This window comes from Enhydra lutris, unplaced genomic scaffold, assembly GCF_002288905.1.
Source record: "Enhydra lutris kenyoni isolate GAN:26980312 unplaced genomic scaffold, ASM228890v2 scaffoldscaffold13, whole genome shotgun sequence".
NCBI classification, from domain to species: Eukaryota; Metazoa; Chordata; class Mammalia; order Carnivora; family Mustelidae; genus Enhydra; species Enhydra lutris.
The window spans coordinates 16,541,887-16,557,915 of NW_019154097.1; the positions used below are offsets into that span (position 1 = coordinate 16,541,887).

Genomic DNA, 16,029 nt, shown 5'->3' on the forward strand with positions numbered 1-16,029 from the left:
AAAAAAAAAAAAAAAAGGACTATTCAAATTTAGGAGGTATCTGGATGGCAGGTCTGGAGCATCAACTGAGGACTTAATAAACTTGGCAAAGGGGGGCACCCGGCTGGCTCAAGTCCCAACCTCAGGGTCCTGGGATGAAGCCCCACATCAGGCTCCCTGCTCAGCGGGGAGTCTGCTTCTCCCTGTCCCTCCCGCTGCTCCTGCTCGCACGCATGTGTGCTCTCTCTCAAATAAATAACTAAAATCTTTTTTAAAAAGTACATAAATAAATAAATTTGGCAAAGGTTCTGACTGCAGTAAGAGGTTAAGCCCAAACAATCAGGAAAGTATGACATAAAAAAACTTCTAAATTCACCTGAATTACTTACTTTTCCAGTCTTAGAAGACAGCTTTAAATATACATTGCTTTATCTTAGAAGAGAGTAACATTACCTCAAATATTAAAATCCAAACTCGAAAGAAAAAGAAGTCTTCCAAGACCAGACCATAAGGGCCAATTACCTGCAATCGGCACCGGTAGCAGCTGTACGATCCACAGGTTCAGCCAGAGCTGGACTCCGATAATGGCCCACACCAGGGACACGAAGTAGATGTCGCTGGTTTTCTTCTTCCTGACAAACGTTCCCATTTCAGGCCTCTGTCTGCCCAGAGCGGGTGAAGGGGTGGAAGGTGAAGGAGAGGAGGATAATGCTGGAGGGGGCTCTCCTCCATCCATGGTTTCTGAAAGGGGGTTGGGGGATCACCACCGTATTAGCCCACGTGAGTCAGGAGTCCTACGGAGCAATTCGCTAGGCTGCTCTACTGTGAGCCTTCAAAATGGACTCTGATGGTATGATCACAAACAGAGACAAAGGTCTGGATGTATGTTTGCAGAGGCACTGAAAAATGTATGGAGAATTACACTACTGACTGTATTTAAATCTGGGGAAATAAAGTTTGTTGGGGGATAGGGTTGGGTATGGTGATTTTTTTTTACTTTTTACCATATACATTTCACACTGTTCAAAGTTTTATGACAAATGAACAAAAAACTATGACAAAATAGCTGAGAATTATAATTAGCCCATGAAAACTCCTCAAACTGTATAAAGCAACCAATATTAAGATACAGAATTCCTGGATCTAAAAATGTCTCCTCTTTTAATATGACTATATATATATATATATATTAATATGATAAAGCCATGATAAAACACGGCTTTTCAATGTCATTGCACCTAAAATGGAGCCAACTGCTCTTTAAAAAAAAAAAAAAAAAAAAAAAACCTAATTTGAAAACTTCATGTTGGTAGGTGTGGCAGATTCTTAGAAGAATAATCATCCCCTCTTCATTCTGAAAACATGATTCAATGTGAAATAAAAACGTGTTTTCCTACCACCCTAAATGACTTTTTCTTAGCTGATCCCTCCTTTCAAGTCTTTTCTCAAGTAAGTTCTTTAGGAAGAGCTCACCAAAAATATTCCTTAACTGCAAATCCCCTGGAACTAAGAGACTGCTTGGCACAGAGATGGCCATTCCGTTCTTGAACTCTGTGTGAGTACAGTGTGACTTTAAAGCTGATGTGAATCTGCCAGCTGGATCTTGTAGAAGCATGGTATCCAGAACAACCAAACAGGCCCATTTTAGGGCAAACAGTTAATATATTAACAGCATGAGGCATGCAAAGCAAACTTTGAGAAGAAAAGCAAGAAATGCCAGAGAAATGGAGGACTGTAAGAGAGAAAAGGAAGACCGAAAGAAAAAGTTGGGTCAACAACAAAAGCAATGTAAAGAGTCAGAGCAAAACAGAGCAGTGGAGAAGAACTAACAGCTATAGAAGTAGAAAACAAGGAAAGGATGAAGTGGAAAAAAATATGGAAAAGGTATATGGGGCACCAAGAGAAAGAAAATAAAATGAAAGGAAAGTGAGAATAACAGAAGAAAAATGAGAAAAGCATTTTTTTTAAAAAAGGGAAAAGATAAAGATTCGAGGTAAGAAACATAAAAAGGTAAATAATTAAAAGCATGAAAAAAGTGATTATGGGAGAACAAAGATGAGAGGAGGAAAAGTGTAAAAATAGAAATCAGAGGAAACTGAAGGACCACTAAATCACACTCTGTGATGCTCATGTCCTTAAGTTTATCCTTTATAAAGCGTATTTCATTTTCCCAAATGATTCTGAAAATATTCCTTCAAAGGGTCAGTCACCTGCAGGCTGGGCAGAGGGCGGGTCGTCAGGGCTGGATTCGTACCCTGTAATGGAGATGGCCAAGGTCGCTAGAGTAGAAGCTGCCATGGAAATAACCTGCCCTGGTAACTCTGCTCCTGGAAAACAAGCAAGTATTCTTACAACTTTTTAAAGCAAAGTGGAAAACAACTTTTGCAAACTGAAACACAGTCCCAAAATTTCAAAAGCAATGAAACAGAACAGTTATTAAGTGATCCAGGGACAGGGGTTCCTCACCAAGGAAGAATGCTTAAGAATCAACAGGGAGATCTGCTAAAAATCTGGTCCCTGGACACTGTATGTCAGTCTCCCTTAGGAACTCACACTGGTGCACGCAGCTGAGGGTGGACACCTATATGTGGAGTCCTCCTTTTTTACTTTTTAACTTCACAAGTTAATGCGAATGCACGTCTCTGTTGAAACACATTGCCACACCAAGTCTGGGAGCTTCCCGAATGCAGACTGTCTTACTCTCCTTTGCGTTACTAGCTCTCAGTACCGTATGGAACAGATAACACTCGGTGCCCTCGATAAGAACATTCCATGAATAAATAGGCAAACATATGGGTACTATGCAAAACCATAAAGCTCAATAAAGTAATTATTCAGCACAGGCAAAATCCACCACTGAGAGTCTAAAATATATTACTCTGTTTCATGCTATATGTCCCCATGTTAAGTTCGTAAAAGGTAGTACACCAAGCTTAATCATTTGCACTAAACTCAAAAAAAAAAAAAAAAAAAAAACATTTACTGGGGCACCTGGGTGGCTTAGCCATTAAATGCCTGCCTTCAGCTCAGGTCATGATCCCAGGGTCCTAGAATCAAGCCCCCCATCGGGCTCCCTGCTCAGTAGGGAGCCTGCTTCTCCCTCTCCCTCCAGTGCTCCTCCTGTTTGTGCCCTCTTGCTTTCTCTATCAAATAAATAAATAAAATCCTTAAAAAAAACATTTACTGGCCAGTGAGGTCTGTCTGTAATGGTCTAATCTGCTATAGCAGACAACACAGAGACTAGCACACACAATACCAGGTTCTAGCACGCTTTCCTCCTCCAAGAGACTGGAAAGCTAGACTATATTCCTTAAACTCCATTGCAGCTAAGGTCCCATGTATAAGGCAGTTTCTACACACCAGTCCAAGACCTAGAAGACCATAGTGGGACTCCCAGTAATTTGGACACTCGGGTGTCAAACAGTCATGGAGATACATGGTATTTCTGCAGGAAGTTACTTAGCAGAAGTTCTAGAAGCTCTGCTGTCTGAGCTCTACTTTGTGGCAGCCGTGGCATCTCTGCTCAAATAGTCCTTTGGTGTCATGGAGTACTTTTCCCAGTTGCACTGCTTCTGCCTGTGTCAGACCCAAGCTTAATTGTCTGGTCTTCCCAAAAAGTCTATATGCTAACCAATATCTCTGTCTATGCAGACTAGCTCGTGTGGGTTCTACTGTCCACAACTAAGAACATGAAAACTCACAGAGACGGGACCTCGCTCTTGGTGGGCCGGTATGCAATACAACAACACAGAATGCTGCTGGCGAACACAGCCTTGACCGCTCAGAAAGCCAATGAATTTCAGCTCCAATGAATTCCACCTGCTCAGCAAATCCAAGGCTGGCCATCTCACAGAGACAAGCAGGCCGGGTCCTGAAATGGCTCACCCGTAGACTGAACCATCAGGACCAAGGGCATTTATCTTGCTCAACCATATCCTATTCTTCCTCAATAAATGCCTAACAGAGGTTTATTTTTAGGCAATCCAAGAGAATGTCAAACTCACGATCTGGGAAGAGAAGAGCTGGTACCCATTCTTCTGGCCTAAGTATGAAAGGTGTTTCTTTCACGCCAATAAGGGAAGAGGATGAGAGGAAAAGACATTGCCTCTCATGTCTCACATGTTCTCATTACTCACTGTACTGAATGCTAGGGATAAAGACATGGACCCTGCCCCCATGGAGTCTAGTGGAAGAGATGGATACGAATTAAAGAACCACAGGGGGAAAAAAATTCTTACCGTACTTAGGGAATAATTTGTTAATTCACCTTTAAAAGGGGGGGGGCACCTGGCTGGCTCACTTGATAGAGCATGTGTGCTACTCTTGGTCTCAGGGTTGTAAGTTTGAGCCCCACACTGGGTGCACAGATTACTTAAAAATAAAAAACTAAAAAAAAAAAAAAAGAACCACACAAATGTAAATGTATACAAACTATGATGACTGCTGTAAAGGAAACATACTAGCTATTTTATGAACTCCTAACACAAAAAAATCTGACTTAGTCTGAAGAATCAGGAATAGCTTCTCTTTAAGAAATGAAAAAGAAGCTGAGAATCAAACAAAAAAAGAAATAAAAGGCAACCAAATTGGCAAAGAAGAAGTCAACTCTTCACAGATGACATGATTCTCTATGTAGAAAACCCAAAAGACTCCACCAAAAAACTGCTAGAACTGATACAGGAATTCAGCAAAGTCGCAGGATATAAAATCAATGCACAGAAGTTAGTCGCATTTCTATACACTAACAATGAGGCAAAAGAAAGAGAATTCAAGGAACTGATCCCATTTACAATTGCACCAAAAACCATTAGATACTTAGGAATACACCTAACCAAAGATGAAAAGGATCTGTATTCTGCATAGAACACTCATGAAAGAAACTGAGGAATACACAAGAATGGAAAAATATTCCATGCCTATGGGTTGGAAGAACAAATACTGTTAAAATGTCTATGCTACCCAGAGCAATCTACACATTCAATGCAATCCCTATCAAAATACCATAAACTTTTTTCACAGAGCTAGAATGAATAATCCTAAAATTTGTATGGAACTGGAAAAGACCCTGGATAGCCAAAGAAATGTTGAAAAAGAAAACCAAAGCTGGTGGCATCACAATTCCAGACTTCAAGCTATATTACAAAGCTGTAATCATCAAGACAGTATTGTACTGGCAAAAAACAGACACAGAGATCAACAGAACAGAATATAGAGCCCAGAAATGCACCCTCAACTCTGTGGTCAACTGATCTTTGACAAAGCAAGAAAGAATAATCAACAGAAAAAAGACAGTCTCTTCAACAAATGGTGTGGGAAAACTGGACAGCCACATACAGAAGAATGAAAATAGACCATTCTCTTGTACCATATGCAAAAATATACTCAAAATGGATGAAAGACCTCAATGTGAGATAGGAATCCAACAAAATCCTAGAGGAGAACATGAGCAGCAACCTCTTTAACATCTGCTGTAGCAACTTCTTACTAAATTCATCTCCAGAAGCTAGGGAAACAAAAGCAAAAATGAACTATTGGGACTTGACATCAAGGTAAAAAGCTTTTGCACAGCAAAGGAAATAGTCCACAAGACTAAAAGGCAACCTATGGAATGGGAGAAGATATTTGCAAATGTCTTATCAGATAAAGGGCTAGTATCCAAAATCTATGAAGAACTTACACCCCAAAGAAAATAATCCAGTCAAGAAATGGGCAGAAGACATGGACATTTCTCCAAAGAAGACATTAAAATGGCCAACAGACACATGAAAAAATGTTCCATATCACTCGGCATCAGAAAAATACAAATCAAAACCACAAAACCACCTGTCAGAATGGCTAAAATTAACAACTCAGGAAACGACAGATATTGGAGAGGATGCAGAGAAAGGGGAACCCTACTACAGTGTTGGTGGGAATGCAAACTGATGCAGTCACTCTGGAAGACATTATGGAGGTTCCTCAAAAGTTAAAAATAAAACTGCTCTATGAAGCAGCAACTGCACTATTAGGTATTTACCCAAAGGATACAAACATAGTGATCCAAAGGGGCACGTGCACCCCAAATGTTTACAACAGCAATGTCCACAATAGCCAAACTATGGAAAGAACCTAGATGTCCATCGACAGATGAATGGATAAAGAAGAGGTGGTACACACACACACACACACACACACTCAGCCATCAAAAAGAATGAAATCTTACCATTTGCAATGACGTGGATAGAACTAGAGGGTATTATGCTAAGCAAAATGAGTCAGAGAAAGACAAATATATGATTTCACTCATATATGGAATTTAAGAAAGAAAACAGATGAACACAGGGGGAAGGGAAGGAAAAATAAGATGAAAACAGCGAGGGAGACAAACCATAAGAGACTCCTCACCATAGGAAACACACTGAGGGTTGCTGGAGGGAGATGGGTGGGTGGGGAGGTATATGGGTAATGGGCATTAAGGAGAGCACTCGATGGAATGAGCATTGGATGTTAGATTCAACTGATGAATCACTAAATTCCATCACTGAAACTATAATACCCTATGTTAATTAAATTGAATTTAAATTAAAATAAAATGAAATGCCAAAAAGAGAAAAGAAAATGAAGCTGATATACCAAGGATGAGAAGACATTCATCAAAAGAATGTAAAGAATAACATTTGGGGCAGCAGGAAGTGAGTAGGAAGGCTGTTAAGTGAAGACACTAGCATGATAAAGATAGTGTAAGAAGGTCAGTGTGTCTGGGACACAGCTAGCAGGAATCTGGTATCGAATAAACCAGGCTGGACGTCGAGAGCCAGATGATGCATGTCACAAAAGACCATGGTAAGTATTTCAGGCTTTATTCTAAAAGGAGAAGGGAAGGAGTGAAGAATTTTAAACAGGATAATATTTCTACTGAAACGTCACTGAGATAATTGTAGCTTTATGTGCAACTGTAAGAAACGACACAGAGAGATCCTATCTACGCTTTTCGCAGTTTCCCCCAGTGTTCCCCTGCAACACTGAGGCACAGTTCTGTGCTCGGGATTATCAGCATGGACACAAGATACAGGACAGGCTCAGCACGGCAAGGATCTCCATATTGCCCTTCAGAAGCACACCCAGCCTCCTGGTTTGCAAATAAATGAACAGTTTTGAGATATATAAAGATCGTGCTTGCTGTCTGGTCAAGAGCAGATTGGAGGGGACCAAGAATGGGTACAGGGAGAGAAGTGACGGCAATACTACAGGCAAGACAAGATGACGGCACGGTCTGCAGCAGCTAGCAGGGGAGATGTCAGAAAAGTGGCTGCATTTATGCGGCACCTGGGTGGCTCAGTGGATTAAGGCTTCTGCCTTCAGCTCAGGTCCTGGTCCCAGGGTCCTGGGATCAAGCCCTACATCGGGCTCTCTGCTCAGCGGGGAGCCTGCTTTCCCCTTTGTCTCTCTCTGCCTGCCTCTCTGCCTACTTGTGATCTCTCTCTGTCAAATAAATAAATAAAAATCTTAAAAGAAAAAAAAAGTGGCTGCATTTAAGAGGCAGGGAGTAGTCAAAGTGGACCAGACCCGATGATGAACCCATAAATGAAATGAAAGGTGAAGGGTCAAAGGTAAGCCCCAAGTTTCCAGATTAAGGTTGTAAAGATAACCACGAGGGAATAACATGACAACAATGACAGAGGGGAAACAGAGGAAGATTTGGACAGATTAACGTGCTGCTTTAGACCTCCAGACAGAATTTTCAAAAACAAACTGATTACACCAGAGACAAGACAGCACTTGGCTTTCTGCGCACCCAAGAGAGGTTTCTCGGGCTCCACTAGAGAGCAGAGGATGGAAATGCCTGATGACTGATGGCCTGGGACAGCAGAGTAGAAGCAGAAAAAGACTTCCAGTCAGAATTCAAACGAAGTGTTCTCCCTGATGTAAGATTAAAGACTAGTCGAGGGTCCTAAATTACTAAACCCACCTCTTCACAAGCAATTTAATCAAGTAGTGACTCATCTTTGAGAGATTCTGAAAAATGAGTCCCTTGTATTAAGTCGCTCTGCAGTAACAACGTGACAGCTCCTCAACAATGGATTTTCGGTTTGGCTGCAGTCTGACATACTTCTCAACTCCCACTAAGTCCTCATTCACCAAACAGGTGACTAGGCTACATGCTGACATAAGAACCTGAGACCCAAGTCCCAAGCTCAGTTTGATATTTAGATTATTAGTTATGAGTCAGTAAGTGAGGAGCTAATGTAAAAGCAGGCATAGCATATTTGAGGAGCACAGAAGATGGAAACCTAATCCATGCTTGGGAGGTCAGGGAGGGGCCTCCAAGGGCCTGACGAGAATGGTAAAAGATATCACCCTTATAACCCATCTCAATATGTTATCCAGATTTTAAAAAGACACAGGAAGTCAATCTTGGAGGGGATGAGAGAGGCTGGTGTCTCAGAGGTAGGTGGAGAAAAGATTTTCCAAAAGACTAATAAAAAAGCAGATGTAGCAGAATGTCCTTTTCAAAGGCAAGGAAAAGCAGAATGTCCTTTTCAAAGGACTCTAAGAAGCCCAATAAGGCCAGGACAAAGGCTTGCAATGAGAAGAGGGAAGAGATGCAAGGACGCAGAGGGAGATCGGAGCATCTCATATTTACTAGGCCCCCAGGCAGTACCACCTGTGCAATCTAGTGGCTGCGAGCACAGGTGAGGAAACAAGACTGTCCAGGTTCAAATCCCAGGTCTATTCCTTACTAGCTTGATGACCATGGGTAAGTCACTCAAAATCCTCATGTATGAAATGGGGCTTATATAAATTCCTATTTCATGTGACAGTTAAGTGAAACAATACATATGAAGTAATCAGAACAATGCCTAGTGTGAAGGGCTTGCTCAAAAAATGTTAGCTATTGCAAAACTATTGGTTTTGGTAGTATTGTAAGGGCCTACTTAGCCACAGGGAGCCATTTTGTGTTTATGCAGTGAACTTAGATGACCCTGACCCTCCTAGAGGAACTTACTTGCAAAGCCCAGATACAAGGGTGGGTCAGGCGAGCTGGAGACATCCAATCAGTGGGGCACGTTTATATCTACTAGGGTAAATTGAAATTCAATTGGCCACCCGTGTGTGACCTAGCATGACTGTGCAGTTTTCTCTGTGTATTGCAATCTCATTGACAACCTGTGTATAGCCAGGCTCAACCACCTTTATAAAAGTTAGCCTGTGAGGCTGGGAGGGGTCGCCTCTTTGTAAGAGATGGCCCTGACTGGTCAGTTTGATTCTCGATGCTTGGCACGAAATAAAGCTTTGCTTGACCTTCGCTTTGTATCAGTCTCGTTCCTTTGATCACGGACCCAACAGTATAAACTATGAGATAAGCCACTAGTACTCCTACAGTATTTGTCCTGACTATCATCCCCTTTCTACTTCATTTTACAGCCATTTTCCTAGATCTTAGGCCTTTAGCACATATTTCAAGATCTCCCCACAGAGTTACGTGAAATATCTTGCATCCAGTAGGCACTGACAGACTTGAGGAAAAGTTAAGACCAATTAATTAAACTTTCACAATTATCACTTAAAGACTCTCCAATTTGCTGACGTCACTAAAATAATGCAGTCAATATTCAATGAATCATAGCTAAATCAATGAAAACTACGCAATATCATCCTCGCTGATGCACAAGTAATTAGACCAATTTTTAGAGTGCCTGAAACTTCGCGAAGGAATGAAGAGTAGCACACGGGGGAAATGCAGAGTGTCTGAAGATTATGGATGTAAGATTTGACAAATGTTCTTATTCATCAAACTGGCACTTCAATCATTTCTGCCTTAGTGATATCCTCCCACACTTCAAAAACCCCAAGGGTTCTGGCAGAAACAATGAATAAACACACAAGAATGCCAGGACAGAGAACCTAGGCAAAGCCACGGTACTAGAAAAGAAGCTCCAGCTAAAAATAGACACACAGACAAGGGCACATAATCTTGGGACCTAAGAACCATAAACAAAAAAAGGAAGAGCATCCAAGGTTTCAAGTATCCATCTCCCCAGGGCAGGGCCAGGGTCAGGCGGAGGCCCAAATAACAGCGATCTACACAAGGCCAAACAAGCAGGCCACTAACATTAGCAGCCTAGCACTAGGGGACAGAAACACATGGTCTGGCACGTAAGACACGGATCACATGTTCACACAGTATCTGTTAATATGGCCAGCGCAACAACGGGCACAATAACGTTTCTAATACCCGGAGGATGATATATTTCAAGAACAGTCTAAATGAGGAGACACTCGATCTCCTTACTGCTTGTTCATAGTGATAGTGGCAGATGCCAGAAATACATCCAAGGATACTTACTGGAAGGGGCTCTACCACATACCAAGTAAAATCTCCCCAGCATGCAAAGCTCCCTTTGAAGAAGGCTTCTGTTCCCATCACTAATGTGGAAAATATACCTCCTCAAGGAAGGGCTTCTAGTATCACTTCACTCTACTACGGTCAGTAGCAAGGGCTTGGATATGGACCAGTAGCAGTTTCTCTAGGCCTATTTAACTGACTATGTCAGATGGGGCAGTAACAGATGAGCGATAAGAAACTCAGTTTGTTCCTTTTCTTTTTCCAGTTTGGGCTCAACTGGACCAAACTTGTTCACTCATGTTACATGTTATCCCAAATGATTAAGGCAACTACTAAGCCTTCCCTGCCAAGGTATTTCTGATCATTTATAAACAATCCCCAGCATCTGGAGGAACGGACCCAGTTGTACTTGCCCATACTTGTCAGACTGGGTGACCAGGTAGTACAAGTACATATGGTGCTTGTTTGCCTAGCTTTTGAAAAAGCACTTCTAAGTGTAAATTTACTCAGAGTAAATGGCTTTCTGAGTCTCCGTTTCTTCATCTGTAAAATAAGTACCAATCCCACGGGATTATTAAGAAAATTATGTAAGATAACATGTTTAAAGAGCCCAGCGGGGCCTCACTTATGGTGCAATTATTAACAATGCGAGTGTTCTTTCCTCACAAGCCAAAGGCATACCCTGAAGTTGGACTCCAGGTTTCTACCAATTGAGAAATGATCCAGGAGGCAGAGAAGCTAGTTCCTGAACTTGTGGTAGGCTAAAAGGGCCCACAGGTAAGACTGAGGAGCTCATGACTATAAGTGAGTACAAGAGAGATCAGCAGTCACTCCCTTTTCAGAATGACTGACACTTGTTCAAAGAGCCTGGTGAAGGGGAAGAACACCAGGCTTAGGGTCAAGGACCCTCAGTTTTAAATATTAGTTCTAGGGGAGCCTGGGTGGCTCAGTCATTAAGCGTCTTGCCTTCGGCTCAGGTCATGATCCTGGGGTCCTGGAATCGAGCCCCATATTGGGCTCCCTACTCAGTGGGAGGCCTGCTCCTCCCTCTCCCTGCCCCCTGGCCTGTGTTCCCTCTCTCACTGTCTCTCTCTGTCAAGTAAGTAAAATTTTAAAATCAATTAATCAATCTTAGTTCTACCAGTTGCCTGTGTGAGCAAGTTACCTAAACTCTAAAATTAAATGCCTTCATCACCAAAATGAACATATCCACTTTCAAAAGTTTTTTGGTGGGGGGAAGGTTGGGGGTAATTTATGGATTAAAAAGTACATTTTGAAACACAATAGGCACTTAACAGTGTTTCCCTCCATTATCTTGGAGTTCCAGAAAATGCCAAGGAAGAGTTCCCAATGTCTATGAGAAAACCATAGAGTAAGGCCCCTGGGTTCAGAAGGAATCACTGAAACTAACTCCACAATGATCCATAAGAAGAGTTTTCCAGATCTAGGAACTAAACAACCTTGATGCTTTGATCCAAAGCACGATGTGAATCCAATGGGATTCAGGACCTCCAATGGGACAGTAGAAATGATAAGGAAATAATAAGTGCACACATTGCCACGGCATGCATTAAAGCCTTCCTGTGCCTAAGTACACTATCATGACATCTACAGGACAGAACTGAATATAATACAAGCGAAAGGTTGTCCTGATATTGACTAGATGGTTTGGGTCCTGATGCCTAAAAGAAACAAGGTTCTAGAGGCAAGAAGACTCAGAAATTTAGGGGGAAAAAATGTTTAAAAGGCTTATTTTATGATGAAGATTACCTAGACTAGAAATCTGTAAAAGGACTCTAGATCAAGAATAATCGGGGCAGCTAGATGACTCAGTCATTAAGCATCTGCCTTCGGCTCAGGTCATGATCTCAGGGTCCTGGGATCGAGCCCTGGATTGGTCTCCCTGCTCGGCGGGGAGCCTGCTTCTCCTTCTCCCACTCCCCCTGCTTGTGTTCCCTCTCTTGCAGTCTCTCTCTCTCTATCAAATCAATCAATCAATCAATAAATTTTCTAAAAAAAAAAAAAAAAGAATAATCTATTCTGGGGGCACCTGGGTGGCTCAGTCAGTTCAGCGCCCAAGACTTGGTTTCGGCTCCGGGGACGATCTCATGGTTTCGGGATCTGGCCCCAGGTCGGGCTCCAAAGCTCAGTGAGGAGTCTGCTTGAGAGTCTCTCTCCCTCTCCCTCTGCCCCTCCCTGCACTCACTCTATCTCTCTCACTAATAAATAAATCTTTAAAAAAATATTCTGAAATAGACTGGAATGAGAGTAAACAAAACAAAACAAAATAAAACCAACATTTCCAAATCTGTTCTCAACATGTGTTCTGTGTCCCTGTGATTTCCTTCCCTGTAATAGTCTAGAATACAAATACCAGAAATCTGGCTGGCATGCCAGCACATTATGCTGGGTTTATCACTGAAAATAATAATCAAACATGAAAAATAATAATGGTAGGAATCAAACATGGCCTTTTTTCTCCCACAGCTCAAAACTTGGTCTTAGAATCCTGCTGCACAGCTCCCTAAGGTGCCATCACCAGCTGACTAGAATTTTTTTTTTAAAGACTTATTTGAGAGAGAGAGAGAAAGAGAAAACAAGCAAGGCAGGGAGGAGCAAAGGGAAAGGGTGAGAAAAACTATCAGACTCTGCGCTCAGCAAAAAGCCAACACGGGATTCAATCTCACAACCAGGAGATCATGACCTGAGCCAAACCAAGAGTCAGAGGCTTAACCAACTGTGCCATCCAGGAGCCCCATAGCAGACTAGAATTTACACCCAAGAAATCCATTCTAACCTACACCATTCATATACTTGTAGCAACATACTAACTTAGTCCTGGACAAAAGTAGTCAAGATGAGAACACTGTCCTTAAGAAATTAAACACCAAACTACCATAAGATCCAGCAATTCCACTTTGGTGTATTTATACAAAGAAAACAAAAACAGTAACTGGAAAAGACTTATATGGCCCCATGTACATTATAGTATTACTTAACAATCGCCACAATATGGAGACAACCTAAGTGTCCATCAATGGATGAATGGATAAAGAAAATGTGGTATGTGTACACAATGGAATAAGAAGAAGAAGAAGAAATCTTGCCATTTGTAACAGTATGGATGGACCTTCAGGGCATTATGCTAAGTGAAATAACTCAGATAAAGACAAATACCATATGCTCTCACTTGTATGTGGAAACTTACACACACACACACACATACACACACACACACACAAATGCACACCAAGCTCACAGATATGGAGAACAGATTGGTGACTGCCAGAGCTGGGGGTAAGAGACAGAAAAAAATGGATGAAGGGGATTAAAAAGTACAAACTCATTACAAAATAAGTCATAGAGATGTCACGTACAGCATGGTGTCTAGAGCAAGCAAATAATACTGTACTGCATATTTGAGAGTTGCCAAGAGAGTAGATCTTAAAAGTCCTCATCGCAAGAAAAAAAAATACTTTTTTGTAACTACGTAAGGTGACGGATGTTAACGAGATTTCTTACAATCACTTTTCAATGTGCTGTTCAAACATCAAATCCTTGTTGTAGGGGCACCTGGGTGGCTCAGTGGGTTAAAGCCTCTGCCTTCGGCTCAGGTCATGATCCCAGGGTCCTGGGATCGAGCCCCACATCAGGCTCTCTGCTCAGCAGGGAGCATGCTTCCCTCTCTCTCTCTGCCTGCCTCTCTGCCTACTTGTGATCTCTGTCTGTCAAATAAATAAATAAAATCTTTAAAAAAAAAGAAGAAAAATCCTTGTTGTACACCTGAGACTGATTTAATAATATACGTCAAATATATCTCAGAAGGAAGGAAGGAAGGAAGGGAGGGAGGGAGGGAGGGAGGAAGGGAGAGAGAGGAAGGAAGGAAAGAAAGGAAAGAAGGAAGGAAGGAAGGAAGGAAGGGACTTTCCAGATAAACAAAAAAAGAAAACCATCCTGGAATGAAGGGTGAAGGATAAGCGGAGTTATCTGAATCATCACTATTAGCAGAAAAGGGGTGGTGGGGAGAGGAGATAAAGGTACCAAGAGGAACAAGTAGTGACCACTAAGCTTTCGACAACAGCTGTCAAAACAGGAAGTTCATGTCTACTGGTCTGATACAGAACCACAGAGTCTAACAGATTGTGACCAGGAAGATAGGCCGAGCAAAGAAAACCAAAAGAGAGAGCAAAATAAAATCTTCCCTATTTTCCATTGTCAGAGAGATAAGGTTTCCAAACAAAATAAAAACCAAAGAGCAACTTAATTAAAAAACAAAAACAAAAACTATGAGGTAGCTGTACCAAACACCTTGTGAATAACACACAATGAAGAGGCTAAGAGTACTGCTGTAGAAGAATGCGGGTCACGGAAAGATGCTCGTGACACAGAGTTTAAAATGTTGATCACAAAGGAGAACCTTCACCATGAGCCAGTTTTCCGGTGTTTTAAAGTCTGAAGGCATAGGAGTCTTAAGCCATTAGTTAACATTTAGGTGGAGAGTGAGATTTGAATGATTTTTATTTTCTTTTTGTTTGTTTCTCCAACTTAATGACAACAAAATACCAGGGAAATTAATTTTTTTGAAAAATGTGCTGCAAGTAGTAATTTGCTTTTACTTTATGTATAACTCTCAGAAAGAAGGAACATATGTCGGTTGCTGTAGAAACCGTGCGCTGGTCAGATTGACCTCTCTAGTCACAGCTATTTCCACAGAGATGAATAAGGAGAGGTCCAGTCTGATGATCTGAGGACCATTAATATCTGGCCACCCCATACCCCACCTTACAACTCATTAGAAACCTGTATCTTTAATAAACTGTTTCTGGATATAAATCACTTGCAACCAGGATATTTAAAAATACTCCTTAAGAGAAAATGGTGTATTCAGCTTTTACTGAAAGTTCCAGCCAGAGCAGCCAGGCCAAAAAAGAAACATCTGAATTAGAAAGAAATAAAACTATCTTTTTTCACAGATGACACGATCTTATATATGCATGATCCTACAGAAGCCATAAAAAAGTATTAAAGCTTATGAATAAATTCAGCAAAGCTGCAGGACCCAAGATCTACCTTGAATTTAGCAATGGTGTTTTTAGATAGGACACCAAAAGCACAACCAACAAAAAAATTGGAAAACTCACAAAAATGTGGAAATTAAACAATGCAATTCTGATTAACCAACGTGTCAAAGAAGAAATCAAAAAGGAAATCAAAGAGTATCTCGACCCCAAGAAAATGGAAACACAACAAACAAAATTTATGGGATGGAAAAGCAGTTCTAAGAGGACAATTTAGATTGGTAAGTGCCTACATTAAGAAAAACGATCTTGGGCACCTGGGTGGCTCAGTAGGTTAAGCACCTGCCTTTGGCTCAGGTCATGGTCCTAGGGTTGTGGGATCAAGTCCTGAATCAGGTTCCTTGATCAGCGGGGAGACTGCTTCTCCCTCTCTTCCTGCCCGTGCCCCTGCTCGTGTTCTCTCTGTCTCTGTCTGTCTCTCTCTCTCAAATAAATAAAATCTTTAAAAACAAAGAAAGAGAAAAGATTTCAAATAAATAACCTAACTTCATGGCGAGCTGCTTAATGGATACAGGTTTTCCAATTAAAATGTCCTAAAACTAGACAGAAGTAGTGGTTGCACAACAATGTAAATGTACTAAATCCACATTTAGAAAGCTAATCATTAATTTTATATGAATTAACTTTTTTTTAAAGATTTTATGT

The 16,029-nt window shown here is 41.3% G+C and overlaps 1 protein-coding gene across 1 annotated transcript in view; it reads right to left on the reverse strand.

Moving 5' to 3' along the window:
- The window catches only part of LOC111146050 (transmembrane protein 245), an 84,117-nt gene that overhangs the window by 54,333 nt on the left and 13,755 nt on the right, over positions 1-16,029 (reverse strand). Inside the window, exons 4-5 of the mRNA XM_022501427.1 lie at positions 2,190-2,306; positions 502-720 (exon numbers count right to left, since the gene is read on the reverse strand). Coding sequence (XP_022357135.1) covers positions 502-720; positions 2,190-2,306 — 336 coding nt within the window. The remainder of the gene's footprint in view (positions 1-501; positions 721-2,189; positions 2,307-16,029) is intronic.